A 13,479-nucleotide genomic window follows, 5' to 3' on the forward strand; every position below is an offset into this window, starting at 1 on the left:
TTTTTCACCTTGTGTGCGCCCACCTCCCCCCGTGAACTCCTGAAGTACTCTGTCCCTAAGCCCCAGAAGCTCTCCGGGTGGCTGGCAGGAGCAGCCCCGTTACTTGTGCAGTCCTGTGCCCAATGAGTATGTGTGACTCCGGTCTCTGAAATTACGAAGAATTTCAAAAAGTCAACAGCAAGGCATCCACTTAGCAGCTGTCCACAGTGCAAACTCGTGGTCTGGTGGAAGGGGTTTGACCAGACAGACCCTCCCGGTTCCTGGTTCCACCGCATCCTTCCTGCGATTCGAGGCGAGTTACAAAACCCCCAGAACCTCACTGTTCCCACCCAAAACACGAGTCTAATCATCCCCATCCCTCCCGTGGCTGCCAGACTTTTTTTTTTTTTTAAAGTCTCAAGCCTGAATGCTATTGTTTAACATGTTTTCCATGTTTCTACGGGGAAGGGAGCGCTCTGTATTTAGGTGGGGTGTATGAATGGCAGGAAAGCCTTTTGGCGGATTAAATATGGGTCCTTCAAAGATTAAGGAAGGGGGCCAAGGGGGACTGCACTTCCTCTCATCTCCAACCTGACACACTTTGCCTCTCTCTGTGTTTTTATTAGCTCGTATCCTCAGTACATCAGTGGCAAGGGTGATGAAACCGGTGGCAGATTTAACTGCCCGGCAGCTGGGTCACTGTCCCGTGGGTCTTGTTGTCATGCTGCGATCTTAAAGTAACCACGGCTGTTTGGGCCGCTGCTTTCCCAGAGACTCCGAGAGAGACCACTGCATGGTTAATCGGTGGCAAAGGAAGGGAAGAGGCTATTGCTTGCAGAAAGCACAGAGAAGCTGCTTTGAAAAATCCCAAGGTGGCTGAATATCAAGAACACGGTTCCTGCTGTGGGCAGCTGTGTGTGTGAAGGGCAGCCTGCGGGCTGAAAATCAAATCTCCAGCCTGGGTTGGTGCCCCTCCCCTCGGGCCTTGGCAACAGAGGCGAGAGGCCTAAACACTACAAAATGCAGAAGCCCTCAATACTATCAGATGAGGGATATCATTTAGAGTCATCTTTATTGTTAGCAGCGTCCATGAATAATGTTTTCTAAGAAAAAAAAAGAAAAGAAAGGAAAAAAGAAAGAAAGTGCTAAAGAGAGAGAAAACAGAATGACTCACTTAACAGGGAAGAACTGCAGGCCCCTTACCTGAAACCTTCTCATGTCCCTCGGGTTTCCCGCTGTTTTCAAACAATTCTGATTGCACTTGAGGAAAAATTTTAGAAAGAATCTGTGAAGAGAAAGCAATGTGTTACATTTTGGAGTAAACATTTTTTAAGAGAAAATAGATCTGCATTATATTAGATTTGATTGGAAAGGGATTGTATTTCCCATCTGGGGAATTTCAGCCGGCCCTGCCTGGGAAGGAACACCGCTGACCCTTTGCAATTTGCAGATTCGGATGTTTGCGATTTGAGGATTGTGAAGCGGGTCACAAGCTGGGCTCTGGTTTGTATACCCACCCCCGAGTTGCAAGGACACTCTGTCTCCCAAAAATCAGACTTCCAAAGCAGCAGTGACTCCTGCCGTGTAAAAATGTCTTGCTCCAGGGTAAATAATGGCAAGACTTCACCCAGAATCCCAGGGTTTCTCACGCATGTGGCTTTCCCCTGGCCACACGCACCTCCGTGCTCACACACCTCACATGTGTACCCTCACACACAAAGGGCCCCTGGTCTTTTTAACCAATGTATATAAAATCAGAAAACAGTACGTTGCCATCCAAAGGCAGGACAGCCTGTGCAGGTACACACTGGGGTCTTTATGACTAATAACAAGTTGTGAATGTCCTCTCAGACCTTCTGTACATTACCCAGGAAAATACAAAGGCACCGAATCATGGTTTGAGGTTATCATTCATCATAAGGCATATTTTTAAGCCAGCCGTCTCTGAAATAAAACTATTTATGCAATTTTAAAATTGGGCATCTTTAATCAGACAACTACATCAAACCAGAAAAATGGCAGAGGTGGCCTTTTCAGCCATTTACCTATTTTAATGTTTGGGATTTTGTTTCAAACCACAATAAGTTTTTCATTTAACTCACTTGCAGAGTCCTTTTCCTTAAAAAAAAAAAAAAAAGAAAAAATCCGGCTTTTGCAGTGTTAAAGTCCCAGGTGAGCTAGGCCTATTTCCCTTTCTGTTACTATGACAACGAAATTTTACCGCAGTCCCAAAGTCCCTCCAGAACTCTCACATCCATGCCTTGAATTAGAACTTTAAAGGAAAAGATATACATTTTTTCTCCAGGATTTACCAACAAAAATAAGTAGAAATCAACAATGCTTCCAAAAATTCTATTTTAAAGCAACGGCTGGTAAGATGCTCTCATGGTGACCTTCTGTTTATTTTTATTTTTTTAAGAATCACACAAAAGAATTGGAGAGCGCTCCAGTTAATTGTATTTAGCACTTAAAGAAAAAAAAAATCTGATGGAAAGATAAACAGTAAGCGATCAAGGAAGAGAGAATGGGAACCGTGTTCTTCAAAATGGTTTCTGTATTTGAGGCTGTTTTACTCTAGATTTGCTAAAAATATTTGGCCAAGCGCTCCTGACCCCTATCTACGAATAAAGGTGGGCTGTGAATTGTGAATTTGGAAATAACAGCTAAAATTTTTTTCATGATGTTATAACATCTGCTTTTCACTTCTCTCTTTTCATCTTGGCTGGGCCGGGAGGTGAGGCAGGACTTCCTGTGCCATGAAGGTATCAGGGTCTTCACCCGAGCTCCCCGAGCTACCTCCGGAGTGACGGCGCAGAGAAACGCTCCACGCTGGGTTGTTTTTTTTTTTTTTTTTCCCTTTTGCTCTGCACTGCTTTATGCAGTGTTCAAATTCACAACCTGCCTTCGCTTCCTAACGTGCAGCGAAACGTCTGCCTGCCGGTAGCAATCAGAGGTTGATCAGAATGCAAACATTTTATTTTTGTAAGGGGCAATATTCTTGCCCTTGTACATTCACAGAAGAGGCAGCTACAGCCACTCACAACTCACGAAGATGCTCTCAGGATATGCTTAAAACTTGCTTTTTGCTCACTCGAGTCTCCTTCCAAACAATAGCCCCCCCTCCCACACCACATCTATCCTCCAGCACCCCCAAGCGTGATTTACACCTTTTCCCCTCCTAAAACCAAAGTGAGTGCTTTTTCTTACCAAGTCCTTGATTTGAGGAAAGTTTTGCTTGGACTGAGGTCCTTAGAACGCACTCCCGGTGGGTGATACTTTCCCTTACCTACCCAACCCTTTCTCTAAAATGTATCTGGCAAAAACATTAATGTTCACGAAGGCATTGTTATATGCATGGTGTGGTAGGTGGAAAAGTGCAGAAGAAATACATGTTTACATGAAATCAAATTGATTTAGGGAAACAAGGGGCCTGCTGAAAGGCTCGATTCAGTTTCAATTAGGATGCTCATCAGTTCTTTGGGTGGAAAGTTTTGACTCTTTCCCTGGCCTGGGATCTGAGTCTGTAACCTGCCTAGTCCCTGCATACTAAGGATATAACCTTCTGTTCACAAAGGGGAACAGAGTGGGGGGGGTGGGGGATATGCGGGGGGAGAGAGAGAGAAAAAATTCTCTTACATTGTATACTGCTTTCTAAAGGAAGGCATAACTTTCTAAATAGCTAGCTCCAAAAATTATGGCCTGGATATTTTATATGTGAACTTAAAAATTAATTTAAAGGAATCCTGGGGGTTTACTGCTATCTCCAATTTTTTCTCTTGCTTTTACTGCTGTCTTCTACCTCTCTCCCTTCCACCCCCCCTCCACCCACCATGCTCAGGGGCTTGATACAGAACCCTTTACTAACTATACCACCCATTAACCACAGGGTGACTTGCAGGGAACAAATCCCCTGGGTCTGGATCCCTCCGAAGCCAGAGCTGCCTGGAAAATGTCAGCGCTCTGCACTCAGAAACGGGAAACCCAAATGAATTGCAAGATTCAGACCAAATGTGCAGATTCTCATCAGGATGGAAGTTGTTATTTCCACTTTCTCCAAACAATGTTGACCACATAAATATTATAACCACTTAGTGCAGTACACTTTGCAAGGCTTCTGATCTCATTCCTTAGGATTGAACACCACCAACAACAGGATTATCCTTGTTCTCTAGATGCAGAGGAATAGAGAGGTGGGATCAAAATGTGAACTCAAGCCAGCACATTGCAACCTGGATCCTAGGTCAGCTGAGATGATGTAATGCACCAAATGGCATTTCTTCACTCCACAGATATTTATGACATGCTGACAGTATTCTAGTCTTGACCTGCGCCAACTATGTAACCAAGTTCGCTCACTTCTCTGGGCCTCAGTTTATTCAACTGGGTTTAACTGGCTTATCTCTAGGGTTCTTCCAATATTAATATTCTATGATGACGAAGAAAAGTATGTAGAGTTGAGAGCCCTCCAGAAATGGCTACACTGATGGAAGAAACCACTGAAGACAAAAAGACTATGATTTACTGCAGTCCAAGTGGGGTGTATGCAGGGTTTTCTGAGAGATAGGTCAAAGATAGTGGGGAAAAAATAAGCAGGGACAGCTGATTGGTGGACAGTGGGGCATCTTGGGTGATGCCTTGGTCAGAGCAGGCAGTTCCCCAGGCTTGACAGGCAAACTGTTGAACAACCATTGTCTTAGGCTCCCTTCCACATGCTTCTGAGGCAGGAGAAGGTGGCTCTGGAATATCACCTATCAGAGACATCTCTGTCCCTGCTCACTATCCTGTGTTGGTCCAGCAGCTGAAGGTTACAGGGGTCACAGAGGGAAGGGAAAGAAAGATTGCCAAGTGTCTACTCTGTGCCTTACCCTGAGGCTAGGTATAGGTGCTTCATATACAATGCGTCATTTTTTTCTTACAACAACTGTACGACTGATGAATCATTTCACAGCTAGAAAAAACAAAGTCACCAAAAATTGAAAAAATTTGCCCAAGATCACACAGATTGTAAATAGCAGAAACAAGGATTTGAACCTGGGTCTTTCTCACAGCAAGCTCCATCTGGCAGTCTATGCTTCCTGAACCAATTAGATTGTGATGACAGTTGCACAACTCTGTGAATATATTAAAAGCCACTGAACTGTACACACTAAATAAGTGACCTTTATAGTATGTAAATTATATCTCAATATAGCTGTTTTTAAAAATTCAGAAAATGGTCTGAAAGAAGAAAGAAAAGGAAAGAAAGAAAGTAAGAAAGAAAGAAAAAAAGAAAGAAAGAAAGAAAGAAATAGAGAAGAGAAGAGGGGAGGGGAGGGGAAGGGAGGGGAGTGAAGGGAAGGGGAGGGGAGGGGAAGGAAAGAGAAGAAGAGAAGAGAAGAGAAGAGAAAAGAGAAGAGAAGAGAAGAGAAGAGAAGAGAAGAGAAGAGAAGAGAAGAGAAGAGAAGATGGAGGGTGAGAAGGAGGGAGGGAGAGAGGGAGGAAAGGAAAAAAACAACATGAAGGATTCTGGTTTCTTGAAGAGTGAGAGGACTATAGCATCCCAAGAGGAAAACACTAGGTCAAAGATAGTTGCATGGAAGTAAATGCCTACTAATGAAAATACTTGCTGAATTCATTTATTTACCCATTTGAGCAATTATGAAGTATACAGTACCCTCCACGAAGGTTCAGACACCATGGCAAATAAGATGGACCAAATCTTTGCCCTCATGGAACACACAACCAAACCATTCAAAATATGCTGTTTCAGATTCTGAGAGGAATCTGGAGACCCCTGAATATGGGTCTAAAATTACAGGGGACTGCCCAGCCACACAGAAATCTCTTTCTCTACCAATCTCTGGAATACTGGAACACACAGCACTGTTCAAGAGTAGAATGATAGTTCCTAGATGGGTCTAGATGTGTCCTGAGCCCTTCCCAAACAGAAACTGAGATTCAAACTAGTTGCACAAATAGGGTGCAAAGTCAAGGTCCAGAGGTGGGGACGTGGAGAGGGATTGTCTCTAAATCAAAGGAAGGGCAAATACTTAGTATTCATGCCAGATTCCAGAATTATAACCAATGATCTGATGAGTACAAAACCCAACATAATTTTGTCCAGATTTGTGGTAGAGGTCATTCAATTCATCTCTCATTTGAAAACCAAGATATAGTGCCTTCTAAAAAATTGCAATACAAAAAGTGTTGAGGAAAGCACTGTGGGAAGACAATGAAAGCTTTTTTCAAGAAAAAGATTAGACAGGGATGTGTATCAAAAGAATGTGAACTTAGCACTAGTAACAGCTACCATTAAGCAGAACCTTACTCTATGCCAAATAATATGTAAAATACCTTTCACTTTGAAACTTATTCCCTTAAAAAAATCTAATTCTGCCTACCCTAGGAATAATTTCTTCAATGCCATGGTCACATGTTACACACCATGAAGATGAGAACACCCCCGTGCTCTCCAAAAGCCAAGAGCAGGGGGTGCTATATCTGGTTCTCTCTCTCTCTCTGCTGTGATGGCCACATGAGCAGGCTGGCTCCCGGAAGTCCGAGCCATATGTAGACTCAATATAGCCTCACAAACCATGTAGGTGTTTAAAGGCCTAAGTCCATTGATTTTTGAGGAAGACACATTTTATCTGGATTAACTACTAACCCTCCTTTTCTAGAGTCCAATAAATTAAAATATAATTGCCTTCCACTGTTTGTGTGTGCTTCTGAAAAAAGGATAACTCCCTTGCCTTAAGACCCTCATAATACCATTTCTAAGAACGATCAAATTATCATCTCTAAAAACTATCCAGGATAGGCTGGATCATAAAATCATATTTGAAAGAAATGGGCAGCTGCCTCTCCTCTCCCAGGGCCCTGTCAAGCTTTATCCTATGGGGGACTAGGCAGAGTGAGGGGTCTCAGGCAGGATGGATACACCTCTGGGGCCATTTTTTCATTCGGGATGGCCAACATGGCAGCTCACTCTGTTTTATAAGGTAGGAAACCCCCTATGTGCTGGGTTTCTACTTGAGACCAGTAAAAAACATGATGATAATGTTTCAGCTTTAATCTAGGTCTTAACTGTGATATCCTCTTTGAACCTTCCTACAACAGAAAGAATACATTTTCCTCTCCCAAAAGCCTCTAAGAGAATCCAAATCCAGGCAGCCAAAGTAAGGTGAAGGGCAGCAGTGGGCCCCATGCTTGGCTTGAAGATGACATGCCCTATTGATTGTTTAGATGTCAGCCCAAGTAAGAAAGGGCCCAAAGGTTTAAGGGCTTTGTGAAGACTCTCATTGAAGTCCACAAAAATTAAGAGACTCTGGGAGTTCAAACTCCCCATTGGTTCTTGCTACACCTTAAAAATTCAACAATGGGGCATCTGGGAATGTTTTGTACTTGGAATCTGCTTGGTAAGATGATGGCCAGCACAAAGTTCAAGAAGATCCATGGAAAGGGGAGATAATTTAAAAAATTTTTGACTGACTGGCTTTCTTAGGCTTCAATCAAATACTCATTTTTATAAGCTGATTTTCTATGTAATCCATTTATTTAAACAATCCCTTAAAATGTAAGTATAAATACATGAACAGAGTAGGCACAGAGTCTTTAATCTCCACAGACATTCCTATGGAAGAGTTTTATGACCATTAAAGCTTATTCACTTGGACTATGTCAATGAAAGGCCATCTCAGATCCAAAAAATGTAAGTTTATAGAAAATTTTGAAGCACAAAATTTTCTTACTTACAGCTACACTCAACATCTCTTACTGCCAATGGCTAAAAGACTAATTATGATGATGATTATAATAACAACAAAGAAATACCCCACCTTCATTGACGTCATATTATGTACCATGTATAATTTTGTTTAATCCACCCACCTCTGAGAGTAGGAGAATCAATGTCTCCATTTTATGGAGGAAATAAGCAAGACTCAGACAGGTTAGCTTCCTTGTCCAAGGTCAAACAGCTAATAAGTGGAAGAGCTAGGAGGGGAAGTCTGCTTTGTCTGATTCGTAGGAGAGCATTGCTCTGGTGGGACCTTGGCCACGCTTCTTTTGAAGGAAAAGATAGGACACACTACTTGGGGAACTACGGCCTCATTGATCCACATGGGGGATCATGTCACGTCCTTCATCTTACACTCTGGAAATGAGAGTGAAATCATTCTTCATGTCACAAAACAAAACAAGCAATCAAACGAAAATGTCTATAATTCCTATCAGGGCCCACATTCTCTGAAAATTCGGTGGCTATTTTGGAGTGTGTGGAAGAAGGCAAACAAGTCTATCAGATACCGGAAAACAGGCCGTCTCAAGAACCCATCTGCTCCAAAGACGACAGGGCCCAAAGAGCTGCAGCCCTCTACAAAAAGAATGTCAGAGATTGCCCTGAGTGGATGAGGAAGATTCAAAGCCATTTGTCTATCAACACTACAGGGGAAAAAAGGCTGGAAGTCAAATGTGTAACCTAAGAAGTTGAATTAAGTCTTGGAAAACATTTTCTGAGTCAAGTCACCAAGCTAAATTTTGAAAGCATTACCCAAGGGACAGAGGAGACTCTCCTCCTTTGGACATTTTTAAATAGACCAGCAAGTTAATTTCTTTGGCGGCAGATAATTTCAGTCTTTTATGTGGGCAGCTCATTGGGGCATCCCTACCAAGTTATTTCCACATGATGCCAAGGCTTCTGCATTATTATTATTATTATTTGCTTGCTTAGTATTTAGTGTAAAAATTAGGAGCTTCAGTTTGTAACATGATCCTCTAGGCCAGTAGTGAGGATTAGTTACCCATGCAAAGTGTTTGGGTAAACACCTGGGACGTAGTAAGTCAGCTCCCTCACCTTTCACTAGGCATGCTTCTGCCACCCTCCCCTGAACTGCCCCTACTTCCCCACCACCTTTTAAAATGGCCCATTTTCCAAACAAAATTATACCAGAGGGAGGTGCCATAAATTCAAATCTGGTTCTCTCTGCATTGTTTATCTGTCCAATATTAAAGTCTTTCCCTTGATTTTTAGGGAGAGATGTTTTCCAAAGGAAAAAAAAAGACTATGCCATTGAATCTATTACAACAGATTGCAGGAAACGAGGAACAGCAGAAGGCGTTGGGTCAAGATCCTCATCACTGTTTTCAGTAAACTGTGGTCAGGCAAAATCATTTGGTTCCTACCTGGCAGCAGGCCCCATCAAATCACATTCTATTCGGCGTTCACTCCAATGACAAGCTCCTGGAAGTGGCATTTCAGTGTGGCAACAGATCCTTCATTACCAAACACGCTGCCTCAGGAGTGGATCTGCTGTATTCACTTAGGCAAAGGGAGGGAGCGACTTCCCCCACCGTGTAATTCTGACTCCGTATTGATAGACTTCGTTTCATGATTTGTTCTGAAGTGAGTATCTCCCATAGCTCAAGTGGCAAACAATTGACTAGCAACCGTCACCGAGGTGCATAAACAAGGGGCCACTTTGATTCTCCAGTCACTTCTGACCAGTAACGCACTCTAGTTCCCTAGGACCTGGGGTTATATGTTGGGATATTTTTTTCTTCTGTAGTCAGACAGACATCTTCACTCTCCTGAATTCCATTACTTGACAACATGAGGCTGGTAGGAAAAAAAAATCTCCAAGGAAAAGTCCTTGTTTTTGCACTCGGATGAAAGTCTGACACCATTAATGAAAATAATAATTGAACTCTCTGGGCTTGAATTGGAATGAAATACAATATGAAGAGCATGTTTGTAATTCCAATTGTTCTTGTAAAATGTCTTTGGAGGGCTCTTTGCAATGTGCGCAGTTCCATCTTTTCCTTTTTGTTTGTTTGTTTGTTTGTTTGTTTTGTTTTTAACCCGAATCCTCTCTTTGGCCCTATCCCTTTCTCTCCCTTCTGATCAAGAAAAGGGAAAAAGAGGGAAACTGAGCATGTTACCAACTGATTTCAGGAAGCATCTTTCTGTGAGACTTCAGAATTGGAATACAAATCTATTTCCCTTTCTAATGCCACGACTACTCAGGTGAAGGAGAGAAATGAAGTTATTAGCCAGCCATCAGCTTAATGGGTCCTTACCGTCCTATTTCCTTAGTGCCCCTTTTCCCCTTGTGCAGCCTTCCCCTCCCCCTCCCGGTGCTCTGCCCTCCCTGTGAAGCTCGTCTATGCTAGGCTGAGCAGTGAACACCAATTACACCAAGAGCCCTTTGCTGCTGCCTGGTCCGCTGGTTTTACTGTTTTGCCAGATGGTTGAGGCCAATGTGTAAAACTCTCTACCCTACCATTAATTCATAACTTGGTAATAACTTTCCCACGGCTCCAGGAAATTGAAATGAAGTGCAAATGTGAGTATTTGGAAAGGGAATCAAGGTTGGACAACTCTTTTATACCTGCCGGAGTAGATAACAGTCAGACAAAAAGATATCCCTTTTTACACAGGCTGGAATGTTACTTTCCTGAAACTAAGGCTGACTGACTCAATATGCACTCCTGGATAAAGTGGCGAACAAAGTTCAGAGTTTGGGTCCCTCCTATCATCGCTTTCTCTCTGCAGTTTTTAGCTTTATACTTATTGCACCTATGGGTCCACTCACTAATGACCTTGAGTTTGAGCATCTATGTAATGCTATATTCTTATGACAGAGTTGTAGATTAGCAGATATGAGTGCATTCTCTTGCTAAGACAGGACATCATCCAATGTTTGTTAGCATCATTAAACTAAAACTGACTTTTCACCTGCTCCCATACCATATGCAGCTGCAAATTTTTAAATTAAACTATGAAGCCATGCATAAATTTACATATATTACAGACTAGCCTCTCCATTTAACATGCAAATGTACTCCAATGTTTCAGAACACCTTCTGTCGCTAATTAATTTGCTGAATTATAATTAGACTAATCCTGCATAATTAATAAGCACAGATTTTTTTTTAATTTGTAAGCAGCTTGAGGAGATCATTCACTTCCTTCTATAAACTGCTAAGTAAGTGTTAAAAAAAATCTGGAAAGAACATGTGTGAAAAGGTATGTTTGATGTCGCATACAAACTCAAACTAGCGTGGAAGATACAGAAGTCAGTATTGATAAAGGTACATATTTGAAGCCAACATTCAAACAATCAAAAAAATCGCATTCAGAGGATGGGGACTAATTCTCCCTTTGTCTCCTTGTATATAATGTTTTATTCTTTGCCTTCTATCCGTCGGATCTTCCAAGATCACAGAGGCGGGAGAGGATTAAAGTAACCGTATGTTGTATTAGGAGAGATAATGATATTAACACTCCACTGTATATCAAAACACTCTGTGCATGCTGGGTGCTTATAAGCCCCTTTGATGGTATTTGGAATCATTTTCATTTTGGCTGCCAAAAACACCCGAGATCCATCTAGTGGAAACAATTAAGTTCCATTAGTACTGTATCCATTCAGTAATGATTACAATGAAGGGTCCCTCTTTAATGCTGAAGAGTACAGTCTCAAAGAAACGTATGCATCTGCACTCTTGAAAATGGGAAACTGTATAGTTTTGCAAGCAAGCACGAAGCTCGATTTTTGGCCCAAAAAATAAACCAGGATCAGGAGAATCAAGGTATGGGTAGATACGTTGCTCGAAAATTTGAGGCTCGGCAGGAATCTGGAAGGCCAAGGCAAGCTTAACAAATAGTGACGCAAATTGAGAACGAACCTAGAAAAACAAAGTGGGAAATGCATGTTCTGGCAGGGGAAGCGATCAAACTTTCAAAGAGATGAGAAATATAACTTCGGAGAAATAGAGAGCTCCTTGGCCCTCCCGCTCAGCTAAATCACTAATATCAGCAGCCAAAAGATTGGTAGGCCAAACGAGCAGAGCCACTTGAAACGTGCCTGGCTGTCTATCCCTGGAGTTTAGGTTTTTATGGTGACTCTACACAAAATAGCAACTTCTTCTAAAGAACGGGGAACGATTTTCCCAGGTTTGTTACCAGGTACTTCCTCGTTACTAGTCAGCCAACATTTTTTTTTTTTTTTTTTTGACAAAGCAAGGATATAAGCTAATTTTAGGAGTTGAGATGAAAATTTAGGAGTACTCTCAGAGGCCTGTGGCCACAGTCAGGAGCAGATGCCAGAGGGTCAAAGCAAGGGGCAGCTTCTGCTTCTGCCCCAAGAGGCATGTACCTTAGACTCCAGCTATGTTATGGGGTTATTGCCGTGACTAACCAGACTGAGAAAAATATTTTGAAAGCACCTGGAAAAAGTGCAACAATTTTTCTGAGCTAAGCAATGTTGTTACTTGGATAGTTTGGAAACATAAGACATTTGGACAGTTTTTCTGAGCCAGACCGTAGCGTTTGCCTTTGGTTTCCAACCTGAAGAGATTAACCAGTGTAGGAGGATTTTTAAAAGCCTAAAAGAAAGGGAGCTTTCTGTGTCTTTCATAGTTATGCAGAAGGAACATAATAATAACAGCTGGAATAATAATACGAATAAGAGGCTAAAATTATTTTCTTTCAAAAAAATACGTGAATGGCCATGGAAATCCTTAATAACGTCTTCACCTTTCAAGAAAAATCGTTTTAATGTATTGTGTTGGACCTAGCATGCTACATCTTATCTGCAGCAGAGCTTAGAGAGAAAAAGAGCCAGAAGGTCACCCAGTCAAGCCCCACATATGGAGAGACAAGTGATTTGGTTTCGGTTTTGGGTTTTTTGGATATTTTCTTCAGCTTTACCCAGCCAATTTCAAAATATGCCCGTGGGACAGAGCCGAGAGGAAGCAGTTGTAACCCATGTGGAGTTAGGTTTTGAGACATTCCTGACAAGTTACTAGGGAGAAAGAGAAACGACTTTGCGGCATTTAAACACTAAGGTGTAGAGCAATTAGTTAACAAATCCACATCGCCCTTGGCTAATGGGTTTTTCCCCTCATATATACATTCCAGGAAATTTCTCTAATTTTATTTTTTAGTAGAAAGATTTTCCCCCATGAACATCACGTCTAGTTTATTCTTGTGATTCATTCTGTCTCCTTCCCTCTCTCTCCCTGTTCCCAAATTCAGGATGGCATGTTGTGCTGCTTAAGGGCTACATAAAAGTTGTCAGGGTGGGGGGCAGAGGGTGAATTGGGAAGAAGGGTGACCGAAGAAAAGAAGCCAAGATGATAATGACATCAAAGATCTACTTCATCTGAAAAGTACGACAGCTTGCCTCCACTCTAGCCACGAAGACCCGTATTCACAGTTAATGTAACCTTCATGCCAAAAAAGGAAAAAAGAAAGAAAGTGTAACCTGACAGGTAGCAGGTGGTACATATGGAATTATCATTGGCTATTAACACCAGGTCGGGTATCATATTAGCCACTTTCAGACTGCATTTGCCAAACCCACATAAAAATATAAAACTAGGTATTTCAATATGCTGTCACTCCCTTAGCAAAACAGATTTTCTTATATTACTCATAGTAGAGTCAGCCGACTTTCATTACAATTTTTTTTAACTTTTTTTTTCTTAAAGGAAGAACTAAACCTAAATGATATAAAA

General features: G+C 41.9%; 1 protein-coding gene across 5 annotated transcripts in view; it reads right to left on the reverse strand.

Moving 5' to 3' along the window:
* Nucleotides 1-13,479, reverse strand: part of EBF2 (EBF transcription factor 2) — a 184,078-nt gene that overhangs the window by 52,525 nt on the left and 118,074 nt on the right. For all 5 annotated transcript variants that reach the window (XM_032389108.1, XM_032389106.1, XM_032389105.1 and 2 more), the window contains one exon: nt 1,183-1,264. In XM_032389108.1, the coding sequence (XP_032244999.1) occupies nt 1,183-1,264 (82 nt within the window). The remainder of the gene's footprint in view (nt 1-1,182; nt 1,265-13,479) is intronic.

The sequence above is a fragment of the Phoca vitulina genome, unplaced genomic scaffold, assembly GCF_004348235.1.
Source record: "Phoca vitulina isolate PV1807 unplaced genomic scaffold, GSC_HSeal_1.0 scaffold53, whole genome shotgun sequence".
Lineage (NCBI taxonomy): Eukaryota > Metazoa > Chordata > Mammalia > Carnivora > Phocidae > Phoca > Phoca vitulina.